This window comes from Nannospalax galili, unplaced genomic scaffold (genome assembly GCF_000622305.1).
Source record: "Nannospalax galili isolate Female #2095 unplaced genomic scaffold, S.galili_v1.0 scaffold879, whole genome shotgun sequence".
NCBI lineage: Eukaryota > Metazoa > Chordata > Mammalia > Rodentia > Spalacidae > Nannospalax > Nannospalax galili.
In genome coordinates, this window is record NW_008346261.1 from 3,647,919 (window position 1) to 3,664,981 (window position 17,063).

The 17,063-nt window shown below is 42.6% G+C and overlaps 1 protein-coding gene and 1 pseudogene across 1 annotated transcript; both read right to left on the minus strand.

The window, feature by feature from the left end:
• Window positions 1-3,229: 3,229 nt before the first annotated feature.
• Window positions 3,230-4,171, minus strand: LOC103741808 (olfactory receptor 4D1-like). Its single transcript, XM_008842724.1, has one exon. The coding sequence runs from the start codon at window positions 4,169-4,171 to the stop codon at window positions 3,230-3,232; it is 942 nt and encodes a 313-aa protein (XP_008840946.1).
• Window positions 4,172-10,427: 6,256 nt separating this feature from the next.
• Window positions 10,428-11,362, minus strand: LOC103741809 (annotated as a pseudogene).
• Between the last annotated feature and the right edge of the window lie 5,701 nt (window positions 11,363-17,063).

Genomic DNA, 17,063 nt, shown 5'->3' on the forward strand with positions numbered 1-17,063 from the left:
ACACAAAGTGCCTCATCCCCCAGCTACCAGATTTTGTTTAGATTTAAACAAATGAATTTTAGAGGAAAACAAAAAATCGATCAGTAGCTGTTCCTATGGGAAGAAATTGGACAAAATTTACAGTAGAGAGATCTTAATTATTTTTTACAGTTTCAAGTACAATGATTTCCAAAAAAATGTCCAATTAAAAACATTTTAAGAGACTGGAGAGATGACTCAGCAGTTAAGAGCACTGGCTGCTCTTGCAGAGGACCTGGGTTCAGTTCCTAGTGTCCACATGACAGCTAACAGTTGTCTGTAATTCCAGTTCCAGGGAATCCATTGCCCTCTTCTGGCCTCCATGGGCATTGCATGCATGGGTGCATTTCCATATCCGCAGACAAAACATCACGCACATAAAATAAAAATTTTAAATTAAAACCTTTTTACAGTTGTATTGTTTTTCTTGATTGTTGCTGGATTCTTGGTTTTTCTTAGTTTTTGTTTTGATTTGTTTTGTTTTGTTTCAGTGCCTGTCTTTTATGGTAGAAGCTTCCTTCCTATGTCTGCTTGTCTGGGGCTAAACATCAATATTTAAAACCCAACGACTCAAACGCTCACTGGAAGGACTATGGGCATGCACGGGGTTGGGAATACACAGGTTCTCCGGTCAGAAGCTCCCTGAATGGCCGTTCGGAACTGCTTATCTGGTTTGCTGTTTTGGTATCTCTCAGTAAAACTCGCCATCCGTCCTGTTGGGGCTTCCATCTCAGAGTTCTGCACTAACAGGGGGGTGAGGACTAGAAGCTGGACTCTCTCTGGCCGAGGACAAGCATTCCACAGTTCACTTTAGGCCTCTCTGAATCCTCTCACTGATCCTGTTACATGTTGACTTCACCGGGCACTTGATTTTAGGACCCCTGTTCATGGTAGAGCTTTCTCCTCACTGTCAGGACTCTTTATTCAAGCCAACCATGTCTCTTCCTAACACCAGAGGCTTATACCCACATGACAGACACGGTTGTTTGCCAATCTCAACCCTCATTTTCCTGACAGAAAAGGCTAGACCTTTCCGTTTCCCTCTACAGACTGAAGGGAATGTAGGACTCAGTGTTGACCAACTGAGAATTCTCCTGAGGCAGTTCTAAAAACTTCTGTACCCTCTGCGTACACACAAAAGAAAAAGCATTCATATGCTTTTCTCTTTTTATTTCTTCTCCCTAAATGACTTGACTATAAAGATATGATGCCTGGACCTCTGGCAGTCACGTCCCCATAAGAGAGAAAAGGTAAGCCATTAACAACAGAACTTGGTGCCATAACATCTTTTGATTTGCCAAATTAACAACCTGCTTGAAATTGTTTGAGTCTTCTGAGTAAGATAGTAACTTCCTCCTTATTCAAGATACTGCCATTTGATTACTCTGCTACTTGGAACCAAAAGCATCTTACTGGTGTAGCTTTCAAAGGAGATAATCACTGTTTTCTGAACAATTCACCCCTTACCCGGTGCAGAAGTGTCACATGGAAAGCAGTGCATTTTAAGAGGGTGATTCATACAATGTGAACACGGATTTTCCCATAATGGTGGAGTCAGGAGGCTGAGACAAAGGAAACAACTGGAGGGGAACAGATGCTGGACCTGAAGAGGAAGCAGTTTGGAGGTTGTAAAAAGTATCACGGGTATTGAAAAGACTTTGATGTGAAACATGGAAACCTGTGCTGAGAGACCACACAGATCAAGCAAGTTTATTTCCCCCTCTTCTCCATTCTAAAAAGTGACTGTGAATGTAGGGAAATATGTGGGAAAAAAAAAAAACAAAACAGAGGAAGTACGGAAAGGATAAGCTCAGAGCTGCCATGATGGCTCAGGCAGAAACCAAGAGGAGCCTGTAACGTTTATGCCTTGGACAGGATGGGAGCTGGAAGGGAAGCGGGGGCTTCTGCATCATGGTCTTCACGTTAGATCCATTTATAGTGAGACTTAAAAATGATGTGTATCCTCAGCATTGCAGAGGAGGGGCAGAAAGATTGTAAGAGCCAGGGAGGAGGTGCATGACCACATGGAAACAGAGTCCTACAGGCTCCTGGGAACCTGCTCATATGAACCTACAGCAATGGTGTCAGCATGCACAAGACCCACGCAAACTCAAGCAGACAAAAAGCCAGCACAGAACTGGGGAAATGAACAGCAAACCCCAGTCTTAGCCAAAGAGCTATTGGTAGCTGATGACTGCTGGGTGAGGAACAGCTGATTTTCTTAAAGGGAGGGACTCTAGATAGTCTTACTTGACCTCAGTGGATGAACTTGCACTGAGAGATGTCTAGGGACACTAACATGACACGATAGACCTTAACACAAATGACAGAATGCATGAATTCCAGTGGCGGGGGCCTATGGGCAGGTGCCAATGGGGAGGGGGTATAAAGATGATTAAGATGTTCTGCATGAAATACACAAAAATTCAATAAAAATTTACAAAAAAAATGATATGCACCCTCAAGGAGACACAGAAAGCAACAATACAAAGAAAAAGCCAGAATAAAAGGTAGATTCTGACAAAGAGGAAAAGACCAGGATGTAGGGAAAAAGGAGAAATGCCTGTCTATATTAGGTTCAGTTCAAGGTACTGTGAGAATCTCCAGGGAACGTTGCATGGCCTGCCCTCCAGGCACTCTCACTCCAGGGTGGGAATCCATACTTGGTGCCCCTAAAGTTGGACTCAGTGGAACCACATTCTGTCACTCACTTGTTTTCACCTTTGAGCAAGTCTCTATGCTTTGAGTTTTCTCATTTGTAAAACTGTCTAATATAATAACAATATATTCACTATCACTTTTATGAGAATGAATGAGGTGTGTTGAAAGTCCCTAACACAGTACCTGACACAGGTATAGGTCACCAAGAACTGAGTATAGGGCCTAGAGAGATGACTCGGGAGTTTAGAGCACTGACTGCTCTTGCAGAGGATCTGGATTTGGTTCCCAGCACCCACATGGTAGCTAACAACCGTTCACAATTCCAGTTCCAGAGGCTCTGACACCCTTTTCTGGCCTCTGTGGGCATTGCATGTTACAGATGCACTCAACATATATGCAGGCAAAACACTCATACCCATAACATAAAAATAAATATTCCTCAAAGAATTCTTAGTGTAATCTGGTTTATTTTACTTTATAAGGACTTTTCTACATTTCTAACCTGGGATAACACAAGTTCAGAGAGATTTGCCATTTAAAGTCATCCTATTTAATGCTCATCCTTCTTGGAAATCACTAAGCGCTTTGCTAATCTCTTCATGGTTAGCTGCATCTCCTGGTTCCTGAGGGTGTAGATCATGGGGTTCAGCATGGGGGTCAAGACTGTGTAGCTGATGGACATAGCCTTGTCCAGGGGAAAGGGAGTGAAGGGCCTGGAGTAGATATAGATGCAGGGAATGAAGATCATAGACACCATGATGATGTGTGTGATGCAGGTGGAAGCCGCCTTCCTCCTTGCCTGCCCTGAGTGGGCTCTCAGCATCACCAGGATGACAGTGTAAGAGATGAGAAGGAAAAGGAACCAGATGAGAACCAACATGCCACTGTTGGAGATCATGAGGAACTCCAGGAGGGAGGTATCCATGCAGGCCAGCCTCAACATTTGAGGCACATCACAGTAGAAGTTATCCAAGACATTGGGACCACAATAAAGTAATGGGAGCATCAGAACCATCTGGACAACGGAATGGATAAAGCCCCCTACCCAGGCAGCCACCACCAGCCCGACACACAGTCTGGTGTTCATGATGGTGACATAGTGGAGGGGCCGGGAGATGGCTATGTAGCGGTCATAGGCCATCACTGAGAGGAAGAAGACTATCCCACCTCCTAAGAAGTGGAAGAAGAAGATCTGTGTCATGCATCCCTGGTAGGAAATGGTCTTGGTCTCATGAAAGAAGTCCACCAGCATCTTTGGGCAGGTGACTGAGGAGAAGCAGAGGTCTAAGACAGCCAGATTGCGAAGCAGAAAATACATGGGTATGTGGAACCTGGAATCTGAGGTCACTGTGACTATGATGAGGAGGTTTCCCACAACAGTAGTGGTGTAGACAAACAAGAACACCAAGAACAAGAAAATCTGGAGCTCTTGAGTCTGTGAGAGCCCCAGCAAGACAAATTCTGACACCCCTGTGAGGTTTTCTTGGTCCATGATGACTTCTCCATACACTTAACAACAATGGATAACAGGCAGAGGTGCATGAAGTGACTCCTTGCTCTTAGACTGAGTAGTTTGGGTCCATGTGAAGACTGTCATGCCACCTGCTGCCCTGACTCTGCAGAGTTGACAAATGGCTCCTGGACTGCACATTCAAGCAATACTGATTTCATTTTGTTTTGTTTGTCTATCTGTGTGAGAGAGGATCTCACTACATAGCACAGGCAGTCCTCAAATTCAAGGTCTTCTCACCTCAGACTTCCAAGTGCTGATGAGATGTCTTGTAGCTTTCCAGAAGAACAGCAATCTGCCTTTCCAAGGGTGCTGTAGTGACGGGAAGACTTGCAGAGAAAGGAACTCTGAAGAAAATTTCAGGTCTTTATTTTGCTTGAGAGTTGACCAGGAATAACTCATTTATTTTGATAAAATCTCAGTTTCTCCATCTGTAAGGTAGTTTTTAAAAAGGGGGGGGGTTCTTAGCAAAATTTAGTGGTACAAGCCTAAAACCCATTGGGAGATTGACACAAGAGAATCAGGAGTTCAAGGTCACCTTCTGCTACGTGAGGAATAAGAGGCCAGCCTGAGCAGCCAGAGACCCTGTCTCAAAAAACTTTTTTACTGGACTTTCTGTGGACACATTGGTCATTTCAGAGGGGCACATCTGAAGGCCCTAATAAGCTGTCACTGTCCCCTGGGTGTCCTAGTCAACAGTCATCCTCCTTACCTAGTCTTTGCATTTTTGTATGACTTTTCACCCAGCATTTAGTATATTACAGTGTCAACCATCTTTTCATGGCCTGAGCATTTCCTCTACAATCCAGTCACAAGAATCTGGGGACACTGGTCTGAAATTCACAATCCATTTGTTCCCGGTAGTGCCCAGCCTGGTAATAGGCAGCATTTAATGGGATTCTATTGTTCTGATGGCAGGGTGGGTGAGTAGTTACAAGATGTGCAGTGTCATGTCCAAGAATCACTGGACACATCTGGAGACCTGAACTCTCCATTTTCTTCCCAGTACCAATGTGGGCATCCCTTACCAGGACAGATACCACAGGACATGTGTGCAGGCAGGAGGGAGTTGGAGTTGAGAGGTTCGTGAAATCAAGAGATGGACGATGGTCATTGTGGGAAGGACACTCAGAGCTCTTCTAGAAGAAGACTGATCTTATTAGATGTTACAAAACCCAAAGAAGAGAAAAGAGTTAATTGAAAAGACATAGGAGCAGGTGAAGCAAACGAAGATTATAAGGAAGAGAAACAGGATCAAAGAACAGGTGAAGGCAGGAAACGTCAAGGTTTAGGAAATATTGGCAGAAAAGGAAAGTCAGATGAAGATGTAGTGACAGAGTGAGGACAGAGTACAGGCTCCTTGACCCCTGTTCTCTCTGTCTCCCCCATTCTCTCTCTTCTGGCTTCCTGCAGTCTGCTAGTGACAAGAGACCGTTATCTTCCGGTCCTGTCCTCCGTACAACCAGCTGCCCCATGAGACCTTCAAGGGGAACCAACCATGCTCCTTTCTGTCATTAAATTGCATGACAGTCTAGTGCCCACAGCTTAAAACTCCAAGTCCAAAACTAAATGTTCGGAGCATACAGTTAGCACTGAACAACACTGTCATGTGTGTATGCAGCTCCCTCTCAGCATTCCATGAAAGGCTATAACAGTCACCTCCATATACCTTTGTAATTAGGATCACTGTCACCCAAGAACCGATTGCTATCTAAGGAATTTATAGTTTCTACATATACCATCTATTTAAATATATCTGTATCCTTTGTTAAAATCCTGTTTCCTTAAATAACTTTGGTTAGGAATTCAACCTGGAACCACTCAGATACCACCTTTTCTATGACTCCTTTCCCTGGATCTCCCACACGGAGCATCTCTGTTATAGCACTGATGATTCTTTCCTGTTACCTCCTTAATCAAGTTGCAAATTCAATAATAGAATCTATGACAGCAACTCTGATTTAGTAGTTGCTCAAACAACTTTTGCTCTCAACACCCTTCCTCTAAATCATAGGGTCAATTCTATGCTTAGCTGGTTTCACATGTAACCTGGGGCACCTGTTTTCAACAATCCCTTCCCCCACCCCTGCTGTACCTCCAGTCTCTCCTCACACACTAGGCTGACTCCCATCAAGTTTGTATCACTCGTTTGCAGATGTCTGCAAGGTCCTTCCAACAGCTGACCGTGTGCAGGAGAGTACACCCCTTTTCAGCCCGGCATGGGACTTCATGGTTTAGATCTTGCTGTAGCTTCAGGTTTCCCTTTAGTGGACTGCCGTGTGGGACCTTAGAAGAACAGGGAATATTCTAGGGGGAAACCTTTTGGACAGGGCTCAGGAAGCAGAGCTGGGCTCATTACCTCTGGGACCAAGGCAGCAACGGGACTTATTAAAAAGTTTCTGTGGGTCTCAAAACACAAGACTTTTTAAGAGGTCTTCCTTGGGGGGCCAAAATACCAAAAACATTGAGCATTTTAAAGAGTCCTGTGATATAGGGCTTTCTGTTCAAGAGCCAAAAGAACAAGAGAGTCTTCAACAGAGACAGACTGGGAGATTTAGAAGCTGTTTTGTGATTCTTAGAGAATTACTCGGAGGGCTTGCTGTCACGCAGATTGTTGTGTCCAACCCAGCCTTTCCCACTGGGTAGGTCTACGGCAAGATCAAGAATCTGTGTTTGTAGAAAGTTCACAGCTGATACCAATGCACCTGTTCCAGGGACCAGACACTGGGAACCACTGACTTACTCAACAACACAAAGCACAGTTCTGTCATGGTCATAGCAATTAGCTCTTAGGTGACAGAGATACTAACTGCAAAGCTAACTGGTTAGATTTCTTTCTTCTCTTTTTTTAAAACTGAGTTGATATTTACTTAGGAGATATAATAGATGAGGAATTGTATACCATAACCTTAAAACTCTATAAATCTTGCCCTTGACAACCAGACAGCCATGGTAGATTCACCACCATCGTCAATTCTATTCACACCATCTATAAAGTACTGGCATTCTTTGCATTTGAATTGTTACTTTCTTTTTAAAAACTTTATTACATTTATTTAGTGGAACATGTGTGCCACAGTAGGTGTATAGAGATCAGAGGACAACCTGGAGGAGTTGATGTCTTCTTCCCCATGTGGGTTCCAAGATTCAAGTTCAGGTTGTCAGGTGGTGACAAGTGCCTTTCCCTGCTGAGGCAGTTTGCTGGTCCCCTGAATTATTGCTCTAATACAAGAATTATGCAGGAAATCCTGTATGTTCTCATTATGAGGGGTTGGAAATAATGGCATTGTATACTTAGTATAATGTAAAAACTATGTGATAGCTAGGACATTTCTCTCAAGACCCAAGGGAAAGAAAGGGAAGATCACACCTGCCCATGAGGAGAGTATGAATCAGCCTGTGTGGAAATCTCATAAAACTGAAGATGCCGCTCTAGTCATCTGAGAAAAATACAATGTTCTACAAACCATACTTCTAATTGCGAAGAATTCGTCTCACCTTCTAACTATACACGTCTAAAGTAGCATTCTAATCTTTGTTCATGAATGTGTGTTAATGATAGTTTTTTAAATAGCTTTCTGTCCCATGTGTTGGCTGTATCAGTGTTACTGAGCTATGGATACTACACAATGGTTTTGTTGCATCTGTTGGTCTGGCCTACAGCACACCATGGGCTGGAGCACTTACACAGAACATCCATGTAATCCTCACAGTTCTGGTGGCTGGATGAAGTCTGAGGTCCAGGTGCTAAGTGATTTGGGTCTCATGGAAGTCAGCTTCCTGGTTTACAGACTTTACCCCTGTGTTTTCACGTGGTGGAGGGAGGGGGCTTGCTAGGGCCTCTTTTATAAGGGAACTGGTACTATTCAGAATAGGTGTCCTGATTCCCCTGCCAAAGACTTTACACCCTCAAAACATCATATTTTAATTAGGTTTCAACACATGAATTGGGGAGAAACAAACATTCAGTGTGTCGCAAGTCCCATGGAAGGAAATTGGACAAAATTTACAGTTAAAAGATCTTTATTATTTCTTACAGTTTCAACCACAGTTGTTTCAAAATAAAAAGTTAAATTAATTTTTTAAATGTTGTATTCTTTTCCTTGAATTATAGTTGGTTTCTTGAAGTTCCTTTTTTAAGTTTTTTCCTTTATTTTGCTTTACTGTTTTTTATGGTGGAAGTTTTAATCTGTCTGGTGGTGGTCAGTGGCTAAACAATATTTAAAGATGAACCTCTCAAATACTTACTGAAGGTCTGTGTGCACCAGTAGGGCTCACACACATGTAAGTCTCCCTGGCTCATCAGGTCAGATGAGCTCCATGAAACACAATTTGGAATGAAGTCCTCGAACTTTCTGGGGCTTTTTAATATCTCCAAAGAATTTTTTTCTCTGGGGCCTGACATGGTGGTACACATCTTTAATCCCAGCACTTAGGAGACAGAGACAGATGGATCTCTGTGAAATCAAGGCCAGCCTGGACTACATAGCGAGTTCCAGGCCAGCTGGGGCTACAGGGAGACACTGTCTCAAAAAAAAAAGGAATAAAGAAAGAAAGAAAGAGAGAGAGAGAGAGAGAGAGAGAGAAGAAGGAAGGAAGGAAGGAAGGAAGGAAGGAAGGAAGGAAGGAAGGAAGGAAGGAAGGAAGGAAGGAAGAATTCTTCTGGGCTGGGGATGCAGTTCAGCAGTAGAGTGATTACCTAGCATCCAGGAAGCCCAGGTTTTATCCCCAGCCCTTCACAAATAGGGCATGGTGGTACATGCCCATAATTCAGTAACTGGGAGATAAGAGGTAGGAGGATCAGAATTTCAAGGTCATCCTCAGGTACATAGTGAGTTCAAGGCCAGCCTGGGATATATGAGATCCTGTCTTAATAATAGTAATAATAAATCCTTTTGACTGATCTGTTGGGGCTTACATTTAAGAGTTCTATATTAGTGTGAAAATGAGGTCAAGGAGTGAGGCTTTTCCTTGGCTGGGGTAAGCATTCTACAACTCACCTTAGGCTTCACTCCATCCTCTCAACTGGCCGTGTTACATGTTGGCTTCATCAGGCATTTGATTATAGGACCCCTCTTCATGGTCAAACTTTCTCCTCACTGTCAGGACTTTTTATGTCAAGCCAACCATGTCTCTTCCTGACACCAGAGGCTTATACCGACATGGCAGACACTGTTGTTTACCAATCCCAAGCCTCATTTTCCTGGCAGAAAAGGCTAGACATTTGCCTTTCCATTTCACTCTACAGACTGAGGTGACAGTATGACCCAGTGCAGGCCAACTGAGAATTCCATTGAAGAGGCGCCACAGGATTTTCTCCCCGACCCTAACACACACAAAGCACTCACATTCTTTTCCCTTTGTTTTTCTTCTTGCTAAATGTCTTGACTGGGAGAATTTTGGAGGAATGTTGCAGGAGCCCCAGTCTTCTAGGAACTCTTATTCCAGGGTGCAAATTCATACCTCTAAACTTAGAGTGAATGGAGCCACGCTCTACCATTCAACTGCTTTCATCTTTGAGCAAATCACACTATGTTCTGAGTTTTCTTATTTACAAAATTTTAATGTGAGAAAAAATGAGATAAAATTGTGGATGTGTCTAATACAGAACACAGGAGTAGATCATCAAGAAATATTACTGTAGAGGCTGGAGACATGGCTCAGTATTTAGAGCATTGGATGCTCTTGCAGAAGACCCAGGCTCCGTTTCCAGCACCCACATGGCGGCTAACAACCAGCGATAAGTCCAGTTCCAGAGGATCTGGAGCCCTGAGGGCATTGTATGCATTTGGTATACTTACATACATGTAGACAGAACACTCATACACATAGTTTTAAATAAATTATTTTTAAAAAGCAACATTATTGGGGTGCATGTGTGTGTGTGAATGTGTGTGTGTGTCCATGTGGAAGCCAGAGAGCAACCTTGGGAATCGTTCCTCAGGTACTCTCCACTTTTTTGAGACAGAGTCTCTCACTGGCCTAGAATTCACCAAGTAGGCTAGCTGGCTGGTCAGCTATAGGGTCCTACTATATCCACCTCTCCAGCTTTAGGATTACAACAGGGCACCACCATGCCTGGGTTTCTTTTATGTGGGTTCTAGGAATCAAATTCAGGTCCTCATGTTTGCAAGACAAGCACTTTACTGACTGAGTTTTCTCCTTAGTCATGATTTGTTTTATTCTTTATAAGGCTTCTCATGATTTCAGAGAGATTTGCCATTTAAAGTCATTCTATTTAATGCTCATCCTTCCTGGAAATCACTAAGCACTTTGCTAATCTCTTCATGGTTACCTGCATCTCCTGGTTCCTGAGGGTATAGATCATGGGGTTCAGCATGGGGGTCAAGACCGTGTAGCTGATGGACACAGCCTTGTCCAGGGGAAAGGGAGTGAAGGGCCTGGAGTAGATATAGATGCAGGGAATGAAGATCAGACACCATGATGATGTGTGTGATGCAGGTGGAAGCCGCCTTCCTCCTTGCCTGCCCTGAGTGGGCTCTCAGCATCACCAGAATGACAGTGTAAGAGATGAGAAGGAAAAGGAACCAGATGAGAACCAACATGCCACTGTTGGAGATCATGAGGAACTCCAGGAGGGAGGTTTCCATGCAAGCCAGTCTCGGTACTTGGAGCACATCACAGTAGAAGTTATCCAGGACATTGGGACCACAATAAGGCAATGGGAGCAACAGAACCAGCTGGATAATGGAATGGGTAAAGTCCCCTACCCAGGCAGCCACCACCAGCCCCGCACAGTCTGGTGTTCATGATGGTGACATAGTGGAGGGGCTGGGAGATGGCTATGTAGTGGTCATAGGCCATCACTGAGAGGAAGAAGACTGTCCCACCTCCCAAGAAGTGGAAGAAGATCTGTGTCATGCATCCCTGGTAGGAGATGGTCTTGGTCTCATGAAAGAAGTCCACCAGCATCTTTGGGCAGGTGGCTGTGAGATAGCACAGGTCTATGACTGCCAGGTTTTGCAGCAGAAAATACATAGCCATAACAAGCTTAGGGTCAAAAGTCACTGTGACCATGATAAGGAGGTTTCCCACCACAGAGGTGACATAGACAAACAGGAACACCAGTAACAGGGATTTCTGGATCTCTGGTGCCTGTGAGAACCCTAAGAGGACAAACTCTGACACCCATGTAGTGTTCTGTGGTTCCATGGGGCCATACCCATGGGCCTGGGGTGAGATCATGCAAAACAAAACATCAAGAAAATGCAGACATTTTTCTTTAGAGGGTCAAAATTGAATTGGTCACATCATTCCGTGGTGTGGCTTGGGAAAGCATCCCAGGAGGATAAATGCATTCCCAAGCTCTTGCTGATTTATCTCCCACATCCTACATCTCATCAAAAGTAAACTTCCCCACTCAGGACCACACTGTCCTTGTGCAAGGGTTTATTTCTGATTCTTCTTCCTATCTGCCGCATGTAACATACCACCTTGTGAAACACAGCTTTCACGCATCTGCCTGAATTGATTCATGAATGGACAAATACAAGAGAAGACACTCAGGACCACAAACCCATTCACCTGTGTACATCGATCATGAGCGGATGACTAAGGATCAAGACTAATGATTTCAGATAAACAGATACTTCTTCATGCCAGGAGCTTGATGGGTACATAAGGCTCATTGCTGAAGGAAGAGAGGTGTGTGTTAGAAGAAAATGTCAGGCACAAAGTCAGACATAAATGTGGGAAAGGGTGAGCAGATGATGTTGGAGTAGTAAGGCTAGGATGATTCATGTTGCTTATATTTTTCTACATATATGTTTCTCTAATGATGTGTGTTTCTTGCCATAAACCTTCTGTGGGTATAACTTTGTGAGGGACAAACACAAATTTTCCTAAACCCTCATATTGTATATTTAAATGTTAAGCAAATTTTCTATGATATACATAACATCCTAAGCAATCTTTAAAAACATTTTAAAATTAAAATATGATGATCTGGTGGCACATATAAAACAGAGTTATCTCTGAAATTATCTATGAGATGTTACAATATCCAAAATATTGTCATGTTCATCTTTATATAACATTCACATTTATCCTCAAGCACATGTGTAAAAGTGATACTCCAGGGAGATGTTTCTGTTTACTCTGTGGTTTTCTAACTCTCAGGATAAGAGCATTTAAGAAATATTCTCATGGGCAACTGAGAACCCTTCAAGCTCATCAGTGGGAAGTGATACATGATTGGATTCGGGTGGGCTTATGGCAGCACTCCAGGGCAGGAAGCTATGAGCTGGGCAGGAGCAGGGCAGACACTTCCCGAGACGTGTCAGAGAAGCCCCAGTGGAGGGCAGTATACTTTTGTCTTTGACCTCAAGCTACCTTGTCATCAAGATTAAAGAGGGTGGGCAGCAGTTTAAGTGGCATGGTTTGGACTGTCTGAGAAAGCTGTGACCCCTGACCTACACCCCAACCATAACCGTCCCGTCTGACCTACACCCCAACTATAACCATCCCACTTGATCACTCACTCCTGAAATGCCAATAGTGCCCTTTTTTGTCTTATGGACTTTATTCCTAATAAGATTATAACTACTATCCAGTCCTATATGCCTTTGTCAGTCAGAGAGGTACACTGAAGGTTTTATGAAAGATCAGATGTCTTGGCCTTGCCTTAAAATACTCTGTGAAAGGGGAAAACAGACCATGCCTGTTGAAGCAGTTCTAGCTACTCAGGGGACTGAATCAGAAGGATTGCAAGTTTAAGGCCAGCCTGGGCTATGGAGTGAATTCACCGCCAGCCTGGGTTATGGAGTGAATTCACCGCCATCCTGGGAAACTTAGTGAGACTCTGTTTCAAAATAAAAAGTAAGAGGTGCTGAGGATATAGCCCAGTGATAGAAAGCTTGCCTTGAATGCACAAGGCACTATGTTCAACCCTAGTACCTGCCCTCTAAAAAAGAAAGCAGAGAGGAGTACACAAATGAGGTTGGCAGACTGCTAGTAATTACTGGAAAACACACTCTCTACACACAAAGTTCTCCCCACTTTGTGGATGTATACAGAGAGTTCCATCAGATATATAGATCTTAGTATTTATTACTTTTATTTTATGCGTATGAGTGTATTGCTTGCATGTATGTTGTGTAATGCAGAGATCAGAAGAGGGTATCGGATCCTCTGGAATTGGAGTTATGGGCGGCTGTTAGTCACCAGGTGGTCTGGGAGCTGAACCTGGATCCTCTGCAAGAGCAGCCAGTGCTCTTAATTGCTAAGCCATCTCTCCAGCCCCATCTATTATATAGATAAATAATAGATATGTGATAGATAGATAATAGATAGATGATAGATGGATAGATAGATAGATAGATAGATAGATAGATAGATAGATAGATAGATAGATAGATAGATATCTCAAGTACTTTACCACATTTCTTCTCATTATTTTCATGTCTTATATATCTTTTAAGAATAAATTTAAGCCAGGCATGGTGGCGCACACCTTTAATCCCAGCTCTTTGAAGGCAGAGGCAGAGAGAATTCTGTGAGATTGAGGCCAGCCTGGTCTACACTAGAGATCCAGGCATGGTGGCGCACACCTTTAATCCCAGCTCTTTAAAGGCAGAGGCAGAGAGAATTCTGTGAGATTGAGGCCAGCCTGGTCTACACAGCAAGTTCCAGGTCAACTGGGGCTGACTCAAAAACAAAAACAAAAACAAAAACAAAAACAAAAACAAAAAGACAAGGGACTGGAGAGATGACTCAGCAGTTAAGAACACTTGCTGCTCTTTGACCAGGCATGGTGGCTCATGCCTTTAATCCCAGCACTTGGGAGGCCGAAACAGGCAGATCTCTGTGAGTTCAAGGCCAGCCTGGTCTACATAGTGAGTTCCAGGCCAGCTAGAGTTACAACGAGACCCTGTACCAAAAAAAAAAAAAGAACACTTGCTGTTCTTCCAGAGGCTCAAGGTTCAATTCCCAACATCCACGTGGAGGCTAACAATTGTCTGTAACTACAGTTCCAGGAGATCCGACACCCTCTTCTGGCCTCTGTGGGCATTGCACACGTGGTGCACCTATATTCATGCAGGCAAAACACTCATCACATAAAAAAATAAAAATATATTAGGCAGCAGTTTCAATCTTCTCTGAGTGAATACATTTCCGAAAGTTCCTTTTGCTGAGGTCCCAGGTAGTGCAAGGGAAGGTTTTGCCTCTTACACTGGGGGCAGGGGAGGCTTCTGTTATTTGTAGATTCTGGTCTTGGGAGGACTGATTCTCTGGAACGAACCTCCCTCCTCCCCTGAGGCCCAGCTGTGGTGTTCCCTCCACATGTGGTCCTGGGTATCCAGGCCTTCTGTGGGACCTCTCCTATTACCAGGCACCAAGAGATTTTCCATTATTTTTCTATTATTCTTCTACAGCCCCAGTGTGCCTTCACTTATGCTTTAATTGAACTTGTAGAAATAAAAGTCACAGTCTAGGAAGTTAAAAAAATGAAATAGCTCTGTAATAACTAAAGTGATATAATTCTCAAACAAAAAATATGCAACTAGATCTTAGTAGGCAAATTCAAAATTCTTATGCCTACTGTAATTTTTGAATATTGTTACTGACAAAACTACACTACCAAGCTTCAGTAATAATATGACGTTGGTCACTGTTCTCACGATGTGAATTTGCCACTTACTTCCCTTCCAGGTTCTCCACCTATATACAGTGTTTCAATGTAATCATGTTACTTCCTAAAGAAAGCGATGCTAATAAAATATTTCTGTGGGCATTGCACAACACAGGTGCACTTACCTACATGCAGGCAATACACGCATACACAATAAATAAATAAATAAATAAATAATAAATAAATAAATAAAAGTAAAAATAATAAATAAAATAGTTTAAAAACAAAAATAAATAAATAAAACGAAATGAGGAGACTAGAGAATGACTCAGTGAATAAATCACTTGTCATGTAAGTGTGAAGATTGAAGTGTGGATCTCCAGCACTCAGAGGAATCAAGGAAGATCCCTAATGTCAACCTCGGCCTCTCCATGACCCCACACTCATGTGAACACATACACACATGCATACAACACACACACACATTTTTTAAAGATGATAAATCTCAGAGGTACCCTAGTTTCAATGTTTATCTCTGTGTTATTTGAATATTTTTACTTTAAATGAATTATGCATAAATCATGATATTTGGAAATAAAATAATAAGTGAGGGAATTTTATCACCTAGAAACAAGCAGTTTTTGTGCAATGTTCCTAGAGTCTACATATAACGTTTTTTGGCACTGTACCAGATATACAAACCTTATAACACACATATTCACAATGAAAATGCATACCATCATTGTTCTCACCCCACTCTCAAGTACCAAGCAGCAAGTTACCTGTTAGAGTAAATGAATTTCCATCCGTTCCTGAAAAGCAACCACAATGCCTAGAGACACGACAGACACCAAACTCTGATACTAGTGGATGCCCCCAAGTTTCTGAAAGGTTGAGTGATTCAACTTCTGTCTTTTTTAAAAAAATATTTTATTTATTATTTTTATTTTATGTGTATGAGTGTATTGCCTGCGTGTGTGTGAGTGCACCTGTGTCATGCAATGCCACGGAGGTCAGAAGAGGGCTTTGGATTCCCTTGGAACTGGAATTAAGGACAGTTCCTAGCCGCCATGTGGGCACTGGGAATCGAACCCAGGTCCTCTGCAAGAGCAGTCAGTGCTCTTAACCGCTGAGCCATGTCTCCAGCCCATCAACTTTTGTCTTTTAAAAAAACATTCAGGGCTTCTTATTACCTATGGAAAAATAGTTCAAACTTATCTAGAATTAACCAATCATCTAAAAATTCTAAATTAAAATATAACAAGAGAAATTCATTTAAGCTATCACATTGGCAAATGTTTTCTGTTTTAAAATTTTTTATTTCTTGTGAATTTCATGCAATGTATTTTATCCATATTTAGATCATCTCATGTATCTACACTCCCCTTTCTAATTCTCACCACCAAATTTCTGTACACACACACGCACGCACGCACACGCACACACACACACAGGTATAAAGTCCTATAGAAACTGGTTTGTGTCCCAAATGCTTTTTGGTGTGGGTTCATCCACTGGGAGTCTGGTCAACCTACTAAAAGTTTCATTACTAAATGGCTCCCTTCCTAGCAGCCATCGGTTAAATTTTTTAAAATTTGGAATACTCAACATTGTGAAAAGTTAGGGAAAGAGAAATCACATGTGATACAATCATTCTGAAGACAATTTTGAAATGTATAGTACACCCTTTTTTACACTCACTCCTAGGTATCTGTTACAGGAGAACAACACAACTAATTCTGTTTGTTTTTAATTTGCATTTATTTTTACTTTATGTGTATGAATGCATTGCCTGCATGCATGTAAGTGCACCTATGTCATGCAATGCCTACGGAGGTCAGAAGAGTGTGTCCAGTCCCCTAGAACTGAAGTTACAGATGGTTGTTAGCCACCATGTGGGTGCTGGGAGCTAAACCTGGGTCCTCTGCAAGAGCATCCAGTGCTCTTAACTTCTAAGCCATCTCCCCAGACTCATAATACTATTTTAAAGAGATAATTACAAAACATTTTAAGAATTTTTTTTATTGTTTTTGAGACATAGCCTCACTATGAAGCCTTGGCTGGCTTGGTAGTCACTATGTAGATCAGTCCTCACTATGTAGACCTTGGTCTTATAGCAATCTCTCTGCCTCTCCCTACTGAGTTCTGGAATTGCAGCCACCATAACACCCGGCTAACATTTATAAAGGCAAAGATGAAAATAAAAGATCAAAATGGCAACAGTAGCCTGTGTTAATATCTGACTGAAGGGAATACACACACACACACACACACACACACATA